Below are 16333 nucleotides of genomic sequence, written 5' to 3' on the forward strand. Positions count from 1 at the left end.
CTTAAGTGAAAAAATATTTTAATGAGGCCTTTATCCACAAGCTGGAACATCTGGATAATGCATCTGCTACTCTATTAATTTCCAACCAGAATATTTAAGTTGTATCCAAAAATGTTTTGGCTGTGTTCCAAGTAAACATAGCCAAATTTGATATGATATATACAAATTCTATAATATTCTCTTGAATAGAGAAACACTGTTGTATTGTCTGATGTTTGAGGCAAGTTTCTTCTCCCTTTTCCTTTTGTATCTCATTTAAATTCATGGTAATTTTTTTAATGGTACAAGTTTGAGACTTGCTAGAGACTGATGTGTTTCAAGATACAAAGTGCAATGGATTTCTTGATCTCTGACTATTCAGAATATAACAACTCTTAAAAATTCCCTTTAAATAAAGTTAACAGTTTTACAGATTTTATCCAGAAAATATAAAATTTTGAACATGGCATAATAATGCCATTTTCAGTGCTATGCCATCTCTACTTTTGTATTTAAGTTTTAGATTGTAAGCATAGAGATATTCAGCTCAGAATCTGGCCAGTGACTTTGGCCAGATACACGGTGTCTATACAGTATATAGAATCATATAGCCCTCTTTTATTCTTTATTTCACTAAACTTCTAGTCATGGTATCTTTTTGTTATTCAGGGAAGCTTTGCCGAAAACCTTTCATTTCTTCTGGAAGCTTTAAAAAAAGGTAAATATTAGTATGTTTAACAATATCAAACAATAATTGTTTAGCTTTATTTATCCCTTGATCATACGCTTTTACAAAAACAAATAAAGAAATATAAAAAAGAATAAAATAATGACCATTGAAATCCCTAATAATAGTGATTATTCCAACTAACATTTGATTTCATATCTTTATTCACCTGTAGTATATTGTTGGTATAGACATAATTTTCAATAAGAATAAAATCTTTTCTATTTTGTTGTGTGATATATATCTTTTCACTTACTCATGGTATGTCGTAAGCATCTTTCCATGTCAGTAAATATTGAGGTGCATCATCATTTTTATGGTTCTCATATATTTCATTTTAAAAATATAAATTAACTATAATTTATAATTCTAATATAATGAATTATAATTTATTAATCACCAGCTATCAACTTTTATTTCTAATTTTGTATAATTAGGAAGAAATGCTTAAATGATCATCCAGATTTCCTGGGGTAAATTTCAATGAGTAGAATTCTAGATTAAAAGGTTCTACATTTAAAAGAATAAATATTAATTACCAAACTACCCTAGAAGGTCCATTTTCTAAACATATTTAAAAGTACTTTTTTCCTACAGGACCTCAAAAACAATTATTTTCATGTTTGCCTATTTAATAGAAAAAAATTTTTATTTTAGTTTAATTTGCATAATTTGTATACTGATGATGCTCATATCAAATTTTAATTGGCCACTGATATTTCCTGGTTTGTGTTTTTCCTGTTGGTTCTTTGCCTTATTTTGGTGGTTTATCTCATACTTATTATGTGAATTCTTGCACTTGTTTCTTTCTTCTCTTAAGTTTGGTTTGGACTTTTCTGCTGAATAGAAGTTTAAAATTTTTTACATAGTCAAAATTTTTCTCTCCTTCATACTTTGACATTCACTTATATTTTCATCCAGTACATATAATTCATAATTTGGCTGGAATTTATTTTGGTAAGGTGTAAAGTAAAGATCTAATCTTGAATATACCACTTTTTCCATTGTTATGTAATGCTATATTTTATCAAAAACTAAAGTACTGTATTTTGTAGGTCTAGACTTCTGAGTGGTCCCTGTGGTTTTAATGTCATTTAGGTTAATGCATATGTTTTATTATCTATTGGATAATATTATCAGATATTATCTAACAGATAATAATTATTATTAATAAATCTGTTTATTATCAGTTTTTTTCACTTTTTATGCAAATATAAAGCCTTAGACCTTAAGGTAATAGTGATTGTTCTGCTAAAGTAGTTTCCATTGTTGTGAGGAGAAAAACAAATCCACAGAGTCATGTTGAACTTTTCCCTATTGTAGAAGTGTTAAAATTGTCATTAGTAGGAGTTAAAGTAGCTTTGGTTAAACTTCACAGTACAACGGTTATTTATAAAAATTATTTCTATGGGAAGATTTACTTTGTATTTCTACTAACTAAAAATAAGTCTCTTTTGAAGTAATAGTTTTATGTCCCTCTGTATTTAATCCCAAAGTGTTTTGGTCTCTGTAGGTGTTAAAAGATCCTTGTCAATTTTCTGATGATAGAAGAATTACGTTTACATAATTTAAAAAAACAATAATCTTCAGTCATTTAAATGATTTTCTTAACATCAGTAAAGCTACTAGAGTCTGGTGATTAGACTGAATTACCTGAGGGCCATAGGGGCTATTTTGTCCTTTGAATAATTTTTTTTGTTGAATAAATGTACAAGCATTGGTAAGTGCCCCACCCAAAGTAGGTTATCAATATATTTTTTTTGAATTGAGTTTTAAAAAATGAAATGTAATAAATAGTTTGGAAATTTAAGAAAGGCTGATATAATTGCTTGTTAATATAAAACTCTTATTTTTTCTTAGGTGACCGGACTAGTAGTTGCCCAGTGATCTTCATATTAGATGAATTTGATCTTTTTGCTCATCATAAAAACCAAACACTCCTCTATAATCTTTTTGACATTTCTCAGTCTGCACAGACTCCGGTAGCAATTATTGGTCTTACATGTAGATTGGTAAGTGTTTCTATTTTAAAAATTGATTATAATATTTAGAAAATTAAAGTTTAATTACTGACTTAGTTACTATGTAGGTCATTTTTCAAATGTATTTCATCAATACTTGGCACATTTATCCCACTTTTCAACTCAAATTGAGGAAAACAAGGAAATATTTATCACATATCTTGATAGACTAATACCTCCTGCCGTCTAATCAAATCACTGAATAAAAAAATGTGAAGTGAGATTATGCTAATAAATATAATTTCTACATTAGCAAATAAAGAGAAAGGTAAATGACCTCACTACCATTTTATAAAAATTGCTAATAGTTTCTACTTTTTACATTTAAGATTCTTTCCATATTTTAAAAATGCTTGGAATCAACTCAAAATGATACTGTCCCAACTTTGTAAGTATACATCTCCAGAAATGGAAGGGATTATCTCTATCAGGCTGGCACTGTAGATAGTGGCTTCTTTGCTCCTTGGAGGATTTTAGAATGATTTAACCATAGTGTTAATGTCACTATCACATTACTTTGTGAAGACTCCATGTATGTTGAACCCTGTGTACCTTCAGACAGCTTATGTAGGTCTTTTTGCATTTACCTTATCTATCTCTTTTTCTTTTTTTAAAAAATTTTTCCCCGAAGTGGGTGCACCATTCTTGGAAGTACTGCAGTACCAGGTCGATGCGTGGAATGGATGGAGCAAGTTCCTATTCCATCTCCTAGTTCCAGAAATCCATTTAATTCATTGTCCTCGGATAGAGCACATATCGGTTATTAAACTGATAAGAACAGATACTATACTTGATCTTAGCCGAAAGGCCGAGAAGCAGTGTGTTTACCTTCTTTTACTCTCCTAGTATGAACTTTCTAATTGAATTCAGGTAAAACTGGTTTTTAAGAGTCACCCGCTTTTTATACTATGGCTGCCATGCATCTGTAGCTTTCATCCTTTTTCCTCCTTCATTTATGGCAGGCTTATGTCAAGCCCTCATTCTCCTTTTGTACAGCTCGTTCCCTTTTTTAGAAATGTGAAACTCTTTACTAAGTCATCTTTCAACAGTCTTGCTAGTGCTGTTTCTCAAAGGAGTGGCTTTCTCTGTCCTCCTTCCCCAGTGCTCTAGAGCTTACAATGTATGCTTTCATAATAAGCCTCTCTCACAGAAAATCTGGCTGGTTCTCCACATATCTTTATTCTTCTTTTCAAAATGTAGCAATCTAACACAGTGGTTAAGGAAGCACATTCCTCCTTGCTAAAAGCTCTTCCTTTGGGTGGAAGTGGCAGTGGCAAATGCTTTTGACCCAGTGAGGGACCAAATAAAGGGTTAGTAGCTCCTTAGCCATATTATCAGAGGCTCTTTTTTATTCTGTATGTATAATTCTCCAACTATGTAATTCAAGTCTAAGTATATATCTATGTGTCCATGTTTATAGGGAAAGAGCAAAAGGAATGATGGAGTAGTGATTTTGTTAGCAAATAACCTCTTCCTTGTGGCAGTAATTTTTTTTTTTCTACTATTCCCTGTATCCCCACATTACCAATTTCTGTCATTACTGCCCACCACCAAACTATCAGTTACTGTTCACCTCTAAAATTCTTTTACTTCCATCTCTTTCCATTCCCAAGTTCAGGCTCTTAATTATTGCTTACCTGTATGGGTGATCTAGAACTGCTCCTTAGTAGAAAGTAAATGTATAATATTTCTGTCTCTGAACATAACTTTTAATTGTCTTATGCTGTCACTATATTTTTCTTTAACCTGTAAACACATCTCAGGTTTTTCATTCACCCTCCTCCACTCTAACCCCAAGCTATTAATCTTTCCTGTCTTCCTTTCCACACTAACCATGATGCCATGATGCCTTTTTGGTCGCTTTAATTCTTTCCTGTGTATCATTGGTTTCTTAACCTAGAATCATCTGGGTAGATTTGAAAATCCGTATTTCTGGGCCTCACCACAGCTTTTTGTTTTTCTTCTTTTATAGAAAATTGACACTAAACTTGCTCCCTCACTTCTCAAGGAAAAATAGCACTAATACAAGTAGTTTCTCAAATATTGTTATAAAAAAGCCAAAAGACAGAATAATTTACCAGTGTCACACTGTGTTCCTGCCAGTTTCCTCTTCTACAGTTTGTTCCTTAAGTCCAGTGTGGCTTCAGCTTAAATTTGTATAGTTTAGTGAATTGAATGTTTCTCCATTACACATGCTGCTTCTTGAGTCTTTGTTACATAAAACAATGAAGAAGATGTTTAAATTTTCATGAATGTTAATAAGTCTAATTACATTTTATTATATTAATTTTTATCTGAATTCTTCATAGAATGTATGAAATTGTTTATTGATAGCTATAATTTTTTAGTAGTTATTGTTGGCCTTGCAATGTTAAAGATAAGCTGAGAAAAACATGGTTGGAAAAAGGCTTGACATCACCAGGCTTACAAGTGCTTAGAAGGGGATTAAAAGTAGCTTGGATTAAAAATACTTTCAGAGGCTTGGTTTATTTCCAAGCCTCATTCTCTTACCTCTACTACCTTGTAGCCCTAAGTAGATCAAGGGAATAATTAAATTTTTTTTAATGCTTAATTGTGTATTACAGGATAAGCATTTTTAATGCTTAATTGTCTATTACAGGATAAACATTGCTGATTATAAGTGATAGTTCAAATAGTTATACCTCTAACATTGGTATGGTTATTTTAAATATGCATCTTACGGAGATTTTTGTTTGTTTTTAAGGATATTTTGGAACTCTTAGAAAAGAGAGTGAAGTCACGATTTTCCCACCGGCAGATACACTTAATGAATTCATTTGGTTTTCCACAGTATCTTAAAATATTTAAAGAACAATTATCTCTACCTGCAGTATTTCCAGGCAAGATTTTTGCTGAGAAGTGGAATGAAAATGTTCAGGTAGTTTGGAAAAAAGACAATAATATTAAAGTAATATTTGTGTCTTGCTATACCATTTGAAAGCAATTAAAACTTGAAAATCTTTAAAATCTGTAAGTTAGCATAAAATTTCTAATATTACTGTGGCACAAAACTGCATTAATACAAATTATACTCTTTTGTTTGTGTATTTTCTTTTCAAAAACAGTTGAAATGTCATACTTCTAAATTTTTTTTCTCAAAGGAACTTTTATGAGATTTATTTGTATCTGGTTTATATTTTAGATTACTTTGTTAATGAACTTCATCATTAAATATTTATTTTCTTTATTTATAAGTTTAGCAATATATTAATTTAGTAAGGTTCATACCTACCTATCCAGTGTGGGTTTTTCTTTTCCAGTTCTCATGAACAACTTAAGCATTTTTCTCATTGGGTCTATTAAGAGGCAATTCAGACTGTGGCAACTTTGGTTATATTATCTATATTGACATATCCCATCTTTGAGTCCTTGGAGCCCTGAGGGTCTTAAGTTGCAAATGCACACTCACTTGTTGTTTTAAACATCTTCTGAACCTTGTGGACTCTAAATATACTTAAGTTGAACAGCCTAATTTGTACAGACTGTTGTTTTATCAGCTAAGAGTACTAGCATCAGTTTATCTTATACTGACAAGTTTTAGTTGGCAGGGAAAAGGGAGAGAGTGTATGTGTGTGAATATGTGTTTAATAATGTGTTTGAAAAAAATATTACTGAATAAATCTTACATGTCAAAAATATGGACCTTGTGAAAGTGGAAAATAATATAGAGTCCTTGGTTATGAAAGAATTAGGAAAAACTGGTCTATAATATTAAATACTAATGAGTGAGGATGATTAGATCTGCTTAGAATTGAACAGTCTATATTCTTTGGCTCTAAAAGATTGTTTTATGTTATAGCAATAATGATAGATTATATTTTTTTACTGTAAAATCTTAAATATCAATACCAAATTAAAAGTGAAAGTTTGCATTTATTTTGCTCTTTAACGATTCTTGGTTTTTTCCCATCTTTGTTGAGGTATAATTGACAAGTTAGAAATTGCTCATATTTAAGGTATACAACTTGATGTTTTGGTATACATTGTGAAATACCACAATCAAGCTATAATATTTAACATATCCATCACCTCATATAGATTTCTTTCTTTTCTCCTTTTTTTTAATTTTGTGGTAAAACAGTTAAGTTCTATCTTCTAAGCAAATTTCAAGTATATAGTACTGTATCGTTAACTGTAATCACGTTGCTATCCATTACTTATGCAGAACCTAACTTGTATAACTGAAACTTGATTCTTATTTTGATTTTAAAATAGAGTCAGCTTATGTGAGAACTATTAATTTTGACACAGTTTTTTAAAATTAAAAGTTACGAACAAAATTTAACCAGTGCTTAAGAATACATGGTAAAAGGTAGAATTTTCCCTTATGTCCATGCCCATCTTCCCTCCTTTCACTACAAAGTAATTATTTGGTTCATAGAATTTCAGACCTTATATATTGATACATGCCAAATTTGTTTTTACATAAAGGATTCAAACCTTAAATATTATTCTTTGGTTTACCTTTTTTACTTTGTTGTAATCGTTAATCTCATATTTTTTTCCTAATATAACTGTGCAGAATTGTATATCAAAATGATTGACTTTATCCTTAAATCATGATACTGTGTCATGATATAATTAGGTGTGGGTCCTTCCTTCCACCTTCCTCCCCAAATTAACTTTTCCTGGGACTCAGATATTTACTAGCTCGTGCAAGTTTTTCTTGATACTATGTCTAATTATAAGAGTCCATGCTATAAGAACACTTTATAGTTGGTGCTCTCACATTGTCTTTTCCTTTACCTGGATCTGGAGTGGGTCAGTGCTCTGAATCTTTGGCCTCTGAATCCACTTTTGAGTGCGTCACAGACTTTCACCTTTTACAACTCCTGAACTGATTGTCTTGTTGCAACAGTGTGTTTTTCTGATTGCTTTAGTGATCAAATGCAGTCTTAGTATTTAAATGTCTGTGCTTTCCCAGGGCTTTTATTATTCTTATCCCTGCTCACTTTCTTTTCCTAAGACGACTACGTAAGCCCAGATTATACTGTACTGTCATCCATCTTTCTGTCCCTCCCAGCTATGTTGTATTCTGAGATCCTAGAATGGGTATATAAAGGAAGTAGATGGTGACAGTTACTGTGAAGCATAACTCTGGATGACTCAGAAAATGGTAAGCATGTGATGGAGAGTGGCTAACCCTAGGTTTTTGGTCCTTCTTTGCTGATCACTGAATTTAGAGGCAGGATGATAGGAATGAATGTGAACACTCTCCTGTCACCTTTTTGATAATCTTACAGTTCTTTCATAAGGTAGAACTAATACCACTGGAGTTTGTGTCTCTTAGTTCTAATATTTTCTTGCCCTATCCTAATCATCATTTGCCACCTCCCTTTAGGGTATGCTCATAAATGCGCTTCACTTGAAAAAAATATGTCAGCACCATGGCCAGAGGCCCTGTCTGAAAAGGGGGGGTGTGCACTGAAGGAGCTATCCTTTCACTCAGTACTGACTATCCAGCAAGTTTTTCTAATTCCAAGGTTAAACAAAAGCAATGGTATAGGTGACAGGTCACCTAGGGAATCTCATCCAAGAAATATCTTCAGGATAGACTTGAACCTGGACATCCTGCCTAACTTGAATATTTGTTTTAGCCCTATCCCAAATATGTAAGCAGGGTAAATACCATCTCAGCATGGCAGTATAAGAAATCTGTATAAAAGAGCATTTAAAAGGACCATAGCTCAGAATGACCATCATCAAAACATCTACAAACAGTAAATGCTGGAGAGGGTGTGGAGAAAAGGGAACCCTCTTGCACTGTTGGTGGGAATGTAAATTGATACAGCCACTATGGAGAACAGTATGGAGGTTCTTTGAAAAACTAAAAATAGAACTACCATATGACCCAGCAATCCCACTCTCAAGGCATATACCCTGAGAAGACCATAATTCAAAGAGTCATGTATCAGTGTTCATTGCAGCTCTATTTACAATAGCCAGGACATGGAAGCAACCTAAGTGTCCATCGACAGATGAATGGATAAAGAAGTTGTGGTACATATATACAATGGAATATTACTCAACCATAAAAAGAAATGAAATTGAACTATTTGTAGTGAGGTGGATGGACCTAGAGACTGTCATACAGATTGAAGTAAGTCAGAAAGAGAAAAACAAATACCATATGCTAACCCATATATATGGAATCTAAAAAAATTAAAAAGGTTCTGAAGAACCTAGGGGCAGGACAGGAATAAAGACTCAGACATAGAGAATGGACTTGAGGACACAGAGGGGGGAAGGGTAAGCTGGGAGGAAGTGAGAGAGTGGCATGGATGTATATACACCACCAAATGTAAAATAGATAGCTAGTGGGAAGCAGCCGCATAGCACAGGGAGATCAGCTGGGTGCTTTGTGACCACCTAGAGGGGTGGGATAGGGAGGGTGGGAGGGAGACGCAAGAGGGAGGAGATGTGGGGATATATGTATATGTATAGCTGATTCACTTGGTTATACAGCAGAAACACACCATTGTAAAGCAATTATACTCCAATAAAGATGTTAAATAGATTAATTAATTAAATGAAAGAACTCCCACAAAGTGCTATAGCTAAGTTCAAGAAAGATCTACCAACTTTCTTAACCTTCCCTGTTTAGTTAACAGAAGGTAAGAATGTTTAGCAGGAAGACTAGGAGATTTAGTATATATACTGCTGCCACTAAGTTATCCCTGGAGCAGCATGAGCCCTCAAGTACTAGTGTAATCCTGCCGGTCAAGCACACTGCAGTGAGCACATTAAGAACTTGTTTCTGCAAGTGCTACTCCTGTGCTCATCAGTGACAAGGGAATGTGTCAGCTTCCCTGAATAAGGCAGAGAAGACTAAAAACAGTAGCAAGGGAATGGGGACTGTAACTAGGATAATATATTTACTGAGAGCATAAAACTTCATCCCATTCGACTAGAACTTATTCATGAATCTGGATCTTCTCACAGTGGAAGAAGTAGAGACATACAGTTTCAGCTCTAGGAAATACAGAAATACTTAGTTTTCTGGGCCTTTTTTTTTTTGGAAAAAGAATCGTTATTCTTTGCAGATGAGTTTTGAAAAATTATGTCAGTCTTATCCAAGCCTTTTTTGGCTCTGCCAACTCTGATTTTACTGTCCTTTCATCTGATCTTTTCTTTGGTGCCAAGTGAACCTCACCTTTCATTAATCCTAATTCACTGCAGTCACTGTGTTTAGTCTTCTCTTTCTCTCTTAAAGGGCTTGCTGTTGCTATATATATATTTGTATCATAAACAGGGTTGAATACCCTTGGAAGCATACCAGATGAACATAAAATAATAAAGCAAAGTAATACAAATAAAAAACTTTGGGAAATTAACCGTAGTCCTTGCTTCTGCAGTTGTTGACTCTTACCAAGTCACTTATAAAGTTGATATATTAAATATATATTTAGATATTTCTTTTTCAAAGGGCCCTATTGAGCTCTAAATTTCCAAAGCCATCAACTTCTCAAAATACATCTTAATTTAGTTATACAAAGTATGCGGTTTACATTGTTGATCACCACTTCCCTCTTGAAGGGTTGTCCCTCTTGTTTTCTTCCCCTGGTTTTATTGCTCTCTCTTGGATTCTATTCCAGTCTTCAACATCTTTTTCAGTCTCTTACTTTGCTCCTCTTTTTCCATTTACTTCTTCTTTTTTTTTTTTTTTTTTTTTCAGTACGAGGGCCTCTCACTGTTGTGGCCTCTCCCGTTGCGGAGCACAGGCTCTGGACGCGCAGGCCAGCCTGCTGGACGGGCCCAGCCGCTCCGCGGCATGTGGGATCTTCCCGGACCGGGGCACGAACCCTTGTCCCCTGCATCGGCAGGCGGACTCTCAACCACTGCGCCACCAGGGAAGCCCCTCCATTTACTTCTTAAACATTTATAATACAAGTTTTACTTCCTGACCACATCTCCCTCTTCACTTCTCCTGGGACATTCTGTTCCCCATAGTTTCATCTTTGATTTTTTTCTAACCCCTCTCAAACCCTTCATCGCTGCTCCCCAGCAGTTGATTCTCCATCAGACATGTCTTCTATAAATATGTTTAATTCTTTCTTGTCTTCACACCACTGTGTTAATCCAGACTCATTTTGTTTCTTACATGGACAATTGCAGTTGCCTCCAGTTAGGTTTTCCTGCCTTTGTCTTTCCGTACAGTCACTTAGCCAAAGCTGAAACTCAGGATGACATTACTACTCATCTTCTGTCCATATGCCACAATCTCCCTACGTTGTTCATGATGTTCCCTATAACTGGATTGCTCTTTGTAGCATATTGACTCATACAGTTTAAGCATTCTTTGTAACACTTTACCTTGTTTTTGAAGTATAGTAAACAACCGTTATTCTCTGTTTCATTTAGTGGTGCATTTTGATCATCCCATTAGTATGACTGTATAGTTTCCCTCTTTAGACTGGAAATTTTGTGGTAGCAAGGGTTATGTTTTATCTTGGTGTCTTTGGAATTAACGTAAAGGGATAAGAAGAAAAACAATAGAGTGGAAATTTGATTTTGATTTTTGTTTTCCACAAATAAGACCAGCACCTGTTTAATAATGGATAAATACCAGATAGAGTTCATGAGATACACCAGCCAGTGAGGCACAAGGTTATAGTTAGGTTTTAAACTGCATTGTTCCTTAATTCTGTTTTGATTTTTTTCCTCTAGAGTCTCTCAGAAGATAGGAATGTGCGAGACGTGCTGCAGAAGCATTTCAATGTCAGCAAAAGCCTGCGGTCATTACACACGCTACTGGTTTGTATTAGTTTTATTTTTATCACTCATTTCTTTCACCAGGTAATTATGTTCTGATGGGAATTGGTTAAACCTCTAGATAAACTTTGGGAAAATAAACATGTCTACTACATTAGGTCTTCCAATCCATGAATATGGTACGTCTTTTCTTTTATTTAGTTCTTCTTTGATTTCTTTCATCATCATTTTATAATTCTCACCTCACACATGCTGTACATGTTTACAGTGTATACCTAAGTGTTTAGTTTCCTGTGGAGTAATTTTAAATGATATTTTGTTTTTAATTTTGGTTTTAGCATGCCCATTATTAGTGTATAGAAATGTGACTGATTTTTGTGTTGATGTTGTATTCTGCAATGTTGCTGAACTAATTTATTTTAGGACTTTTTTTAACAGATTCTTTGAGATTTTCTATGTAGATAATCATATCATCTGCAAATAAAGAGTTTTATTTTTTTCCTTTCTAATTTGTGTATCTTTTCTTTCTTTTTCTTGTCTTTTTTGCAATGGCTAGAACTTCTTACACTATGTTGGATAAGAATGGTGAGGGTAGATAATTGCCAGTCTTAGGGGGAAAGGATTTAGTCTTTTACTGTTAAGTATGATATAAGCTGTAGGTTTTTAATACATGTTTATTATCAAGTTAAGGTAATTCCCATCTATTCCTAACTTGCTGAGAGTTTATTATGATTGTGTTGGATTTTATTAAATGCTTATTCTGTATCAATGAATATGATCTATGACTTCGCTTCTTTAGCCTGTTGATATGTTGAATTACCTTGCTTGATTTTTGAATCTTGAACTAGCTTTACATGCCTGGACAAATCCTACCTGGTCATGGTCTTTCACCCAGTAATTATATCTTAAGCTTAAACAGTATCAAGAAAGGGGTACTTAATTGTTCTGAAAAGTAAAGTTTTTCCTTCTCTTAGAGTATTTGATACTAGTCTAATATTTCTAGAAATTTATTTATTCATTATTACAAAAGGTATGGCAAATACCTTTCAAAGAGAAAATAATTTTGGTTTCCTGAGTTTCTTCTTGATCACTTCCATTTATAATAATAATGGGTATCATTTATTAAAGAGCACATGAGTCAGGTGACCTAGTTACTTTACCAGCGTTATGTCTAGTTATATTAATCCTGTTTTTTAATCTTTGGATGTATTTTATCCTTACCTTTGAGGAAACTGATGCTCTTTGAGGTTAAATAACTTACCCCAGGTCACACAGCTAGTAGATGGCAAACCCAGGACTCAAATCCAGGGCTGTCTGGCTTCAAGCTTATCATAACTGCTTTACTATATGGTTCTGCCACTTTTTACAGATTCTCCATCTCCATTTCTGGTCTTGCTTAGGAAACTTAAGAGTGTTTTCCTCTCTATATACTTTCCCTCTCGTTAGCACATCCCCCTCCCATTTATCAAAACCACACTGCCATTTTCAGCAACAGCTGTCTTTATCACAGAAGTATTACAGGCTAAGAATTTTTAGAGTAGAGATTTTAGTTATTTATTTACCAAAATTAGACTTTATTTACTAGCTTACGGTATATGGAGGATACACACACACATGTATATACATAAACACATACCTTTCATTATTCTGGGAAAATATCTCTGCCTCAGAATTGTCAACATGAAAAACCATTGTTTTGCCAGTTTCCTATATTTTTAATTCAAGGAGATGACTCAATTTTTGTTTGGGGTTTTCTAATTTAAGAAAACTTTTAGAATTGGTGGAAATTATAAAGAAAGGAGAAAGACCTGCCTGAGATTAAATATAGTTTGGATAATTTTTCAACAAAAATAGATCAGTTATACACATAGAAAAAACACCGTCATTGCATAGCCTAAAGTAAATTTCAGGTTGATAAACCTAACTTTATGTAGAAAAACAAAACTTTTTTTTAAATTACAAGAAACATATAAGAGAATATGTTTGTATTCTTGAGGTAGGGAAAGATTTCTTACAGAAGTTACACAGAGCACAAGTCATAACAAAAAAGATGGTTAAAGTTAATTACATTGAATTTTTAAATGTCTAGACACTGAAAGATACCATAGATGAAGTGAAGACTGATAAGGAGAGGAAAAATGGAATGTGTATAATCATCAACACTGTCCATAATATATAAAGAGCTTCTACAGTAATCAATAAAGGAATGAACTGACCAGAGGGCAGACAGCAGAAGCAAGAACTACAATCCTGCAGCCTGTGGAACAAAAACCACATTCACAGAAAGATAGACAAGATGAAAACACAGAGGGCTATGTACCAGATGAAGGAACAAGATAAAACCCCAGAAAAACAACTAAATGAAGTGCAGATAGGCAACCTTCCAGAAAAAGAATTCAGAATAATGATAGTGAAGATGATCCAGGACCTCGGAAAAAGAATGGAGGCAAAGATCGAGAAGATGCAAGAAATGTTTAACAAAGAACTAGAAGAATTAAAGAACAAAAAAACAGAGAAGAACAATACAATAACTGAAATGAAAACTACACGAGAAGGAATCAGTAGCAGAATAACTGAGGCAGAAGAACATATAAGTGACCTGGAAGACAGAATGGTGGAATTCACTGCTGCAGAACAGAATAGAGAAAAAAGAATGAAAAGAAATGAAGACAGCCTAAGAGACCTCTAGGACAACATTAAACGCAACAACATTTGCATTATAGGGGTCCCAGAAAGGGAGGAGAGAGAGAAAGGACCAGAGAAAATATTTGAAGTGATTATCATAGTTGAAAACTTGCCTAACATGGGAAAGGAAATAGCCACCCAAGTCCAGGAAGCAGAGTCCCATACAGGATAAAACCAAGAAGAAACATGCCAAGACACATAGTAATCAAATTGGCAAAAATTAAAGACAAAGAAAAATTATTGAAAGCAGCAAGGGAAAAACGACAAATAACATACAAGGGAACTCCCATAAGGTTAACAGCTGATTTCTCAGCAGAAACTCTACAAGCCAGAAGGGAGTGGCATGATAAAGTGATGAAAGGGAAGAACCTACAATCAAGATTACTCTAGCCAGCAACGATCTCATTCAGATTCGATGGAGAAATCAAAAGCTTTACAACAAGCAAAAGCTGAGAGAATTCATCACCACCAAACCAGCTCTACAACAAATGCTAAAGGAACTTCTCTAAGTGGGAAACACAAGAGAAGAAAAGGACCTACAAACACAAACCCAAAACAATTAAGAAAATGGTCATAGGAACATACATATCGATAATTACCTTAAACGTGAATGGATTAAATACTCCAACCAAAAGACACAGGCTTGCTGAATGGATACAAAAACAAGACCCATCTATATGCTGTCTACAAGAGACCCACTTCAGACCTAGGGATACTTACAGACTGAAAGTGAGGGAATGGAAAAAGATATTCCATGCAAATGGAAATCACAAGAAAGCTGGAGTAGCAATACTCATATCAGATAAAATAGACTTTAAAATAAAGAATGTTACAAGAGACAAGGAAGGACACTACATAATGATCAATGGATCAATCCAAAAGAAGATATAACAATTATAAATATATATGCACCCAACATAGGAGCACATCAATACATAAGGCAGCTGCTAACAGCTATGAAAGAGGAAATCAACCGTAACACAATAATAGTGGGCTACTTTAACACCTCACTTACACCAAGGGACAGATCATCCAAAATGAAAATAAATAAGGAAACAGAAGCTTTAAATGACACAATAGACCAGATAGATTTAATTTTATTTATAGGACATTTCATCCCAAAACAGCAGATTACACTTTCTTCTCAAATGCGCACAGAGTATTCTCCAGGATAGATCACATCTTGGGTCACAAATCAACCCCAGTAATTTTAAGAAAATTGAAATCATATCAAGAATCTTTTCTGACCACAGCACTATGAAATTAGAAATCAATTACAGGGAAAAAAACATAAAAGACCACAAACACATGGAGGCTAAGCACTAAGTTACTGAGTAACCAAGAGATCACTGAAGAAATCAAAGAGGAAGTTAAACAATACCTAGCGATGAGTGACAATGAAAACACAACGATCCAAAACCTATGGGATGCAGCAAAAGCAGTTCTAAGAGGGAAGTTTATAGCTATACAAGCCTACCGCAAGAAACAAGAAATGTCTCAAAAAAACAATCTAACCTTACACCTAAAGGAACTACATAAAGAAGAACAAAAAAAAATCCAAAGTTAGCAGAAGGAAAGAAATCATAAAGATCAGAGCAGAAATCAGTGAAATAGAAACAAAGAAAATAATAGCAAAGATCAATAAAACTAAAAGCTGGTTCTTTGAGAAGGTAAACAAATTGATAAACCGTTAGCCAGACTCATCAAGAAAAAGAGGGAGAGGACTGAGATCAATAAAATTAGAAATGGGAAAGGAGAAGTTACAACAGACACCGCAGAAATACAAAGCATCCTAAGAGACTACTACAGGCAACTCTATGCCAATAAAATGGACAACCTGGAAGAAATGGACAAATTCTTAGAAAGGTATAACCTTCCAAGACTGAACCAGGAAGAAATAGAAAATATGAACAGACCAATCACAAGTAATGAAATTGAAACAGTGATTAAAAATCTTCTAACAAGCAAAAGTCCAGGACCAGATGGCTTCACAGGTGAATTCTATCAAACATTTACAGAAGAGCTAACACCCATCCTTCTCAAACTCTTCCAAAAAGTGGTGGAGGAAGGAACACTCCCAAACTCATTCTGTGAGGCCACCATCACCCTGATACCAAAACCAGACAAAGATACTACAAAAGAAGAAAATTACAGACCAATATTACTGATGAATATAGATGCAAAAATC

At 34.1% G+C, this 16333-nt stretch overlaps 1 protein-coding gene and 1 non-coding gene across 6 annotated transcripts in view; one reads left to right on the forward strand and one right to left on the reverse strand.

Annotated features, from left to right (window-relative positions):
* Positions 1-16333, forward strand: part of ORC4 (origin recognition complex subunit 4) — a 95599-nt gene that overhangs the window by 69786 nt on the left and 9480 nt on the right. For 4 of the 5 annotated variants that reach the window (XM_073807736.1, XM_019925532.3, XM_019925533.3 and 1 more), the window contains 4 exons: positions 649-697; positions 2567-2718; positions 5453-5626; positions 11416-11502. In XM_073807736.1, the coding sequence (XP_073663837.1) occupies positions 649-697; positions 2567-2718; positions 5453-5626; positions 11416-11502 (462 nt within the window). The remainder of the gene's footprint in view (positions 1-648; positions 698-2566; positions 2719-5452; positions 5627-11415; positions 11503-16333) is intronic. The other variant, XM_019925535.3, reaches the window with a different exon arrangement.
* On the reverse strand, positions 3357-3547 carry LOC117313129 (U2 spliceosomal RNA). Its single transcript, XR_004527590.1, has one exon. It is a non-coding gene; the product is annotated as a U2 spliceosomal RNA (small nuclear RNA).

This window comes from Tursiops truncatus, chromosome 7 (assembly GCF_011762595.2).
Source record: "Tursiops truncatus isolate mTurTru1 chromosome 7, mTurTru1.mat.Y, whole genome shotgun sequence".
Taxonomy (NCBI): domain Eukaryota; kingdom Metazoa; phylum Chordata; class Mammalia; order Artiodactyla; family Delphinidae; genus Tursiops; species Tursiops truncatus.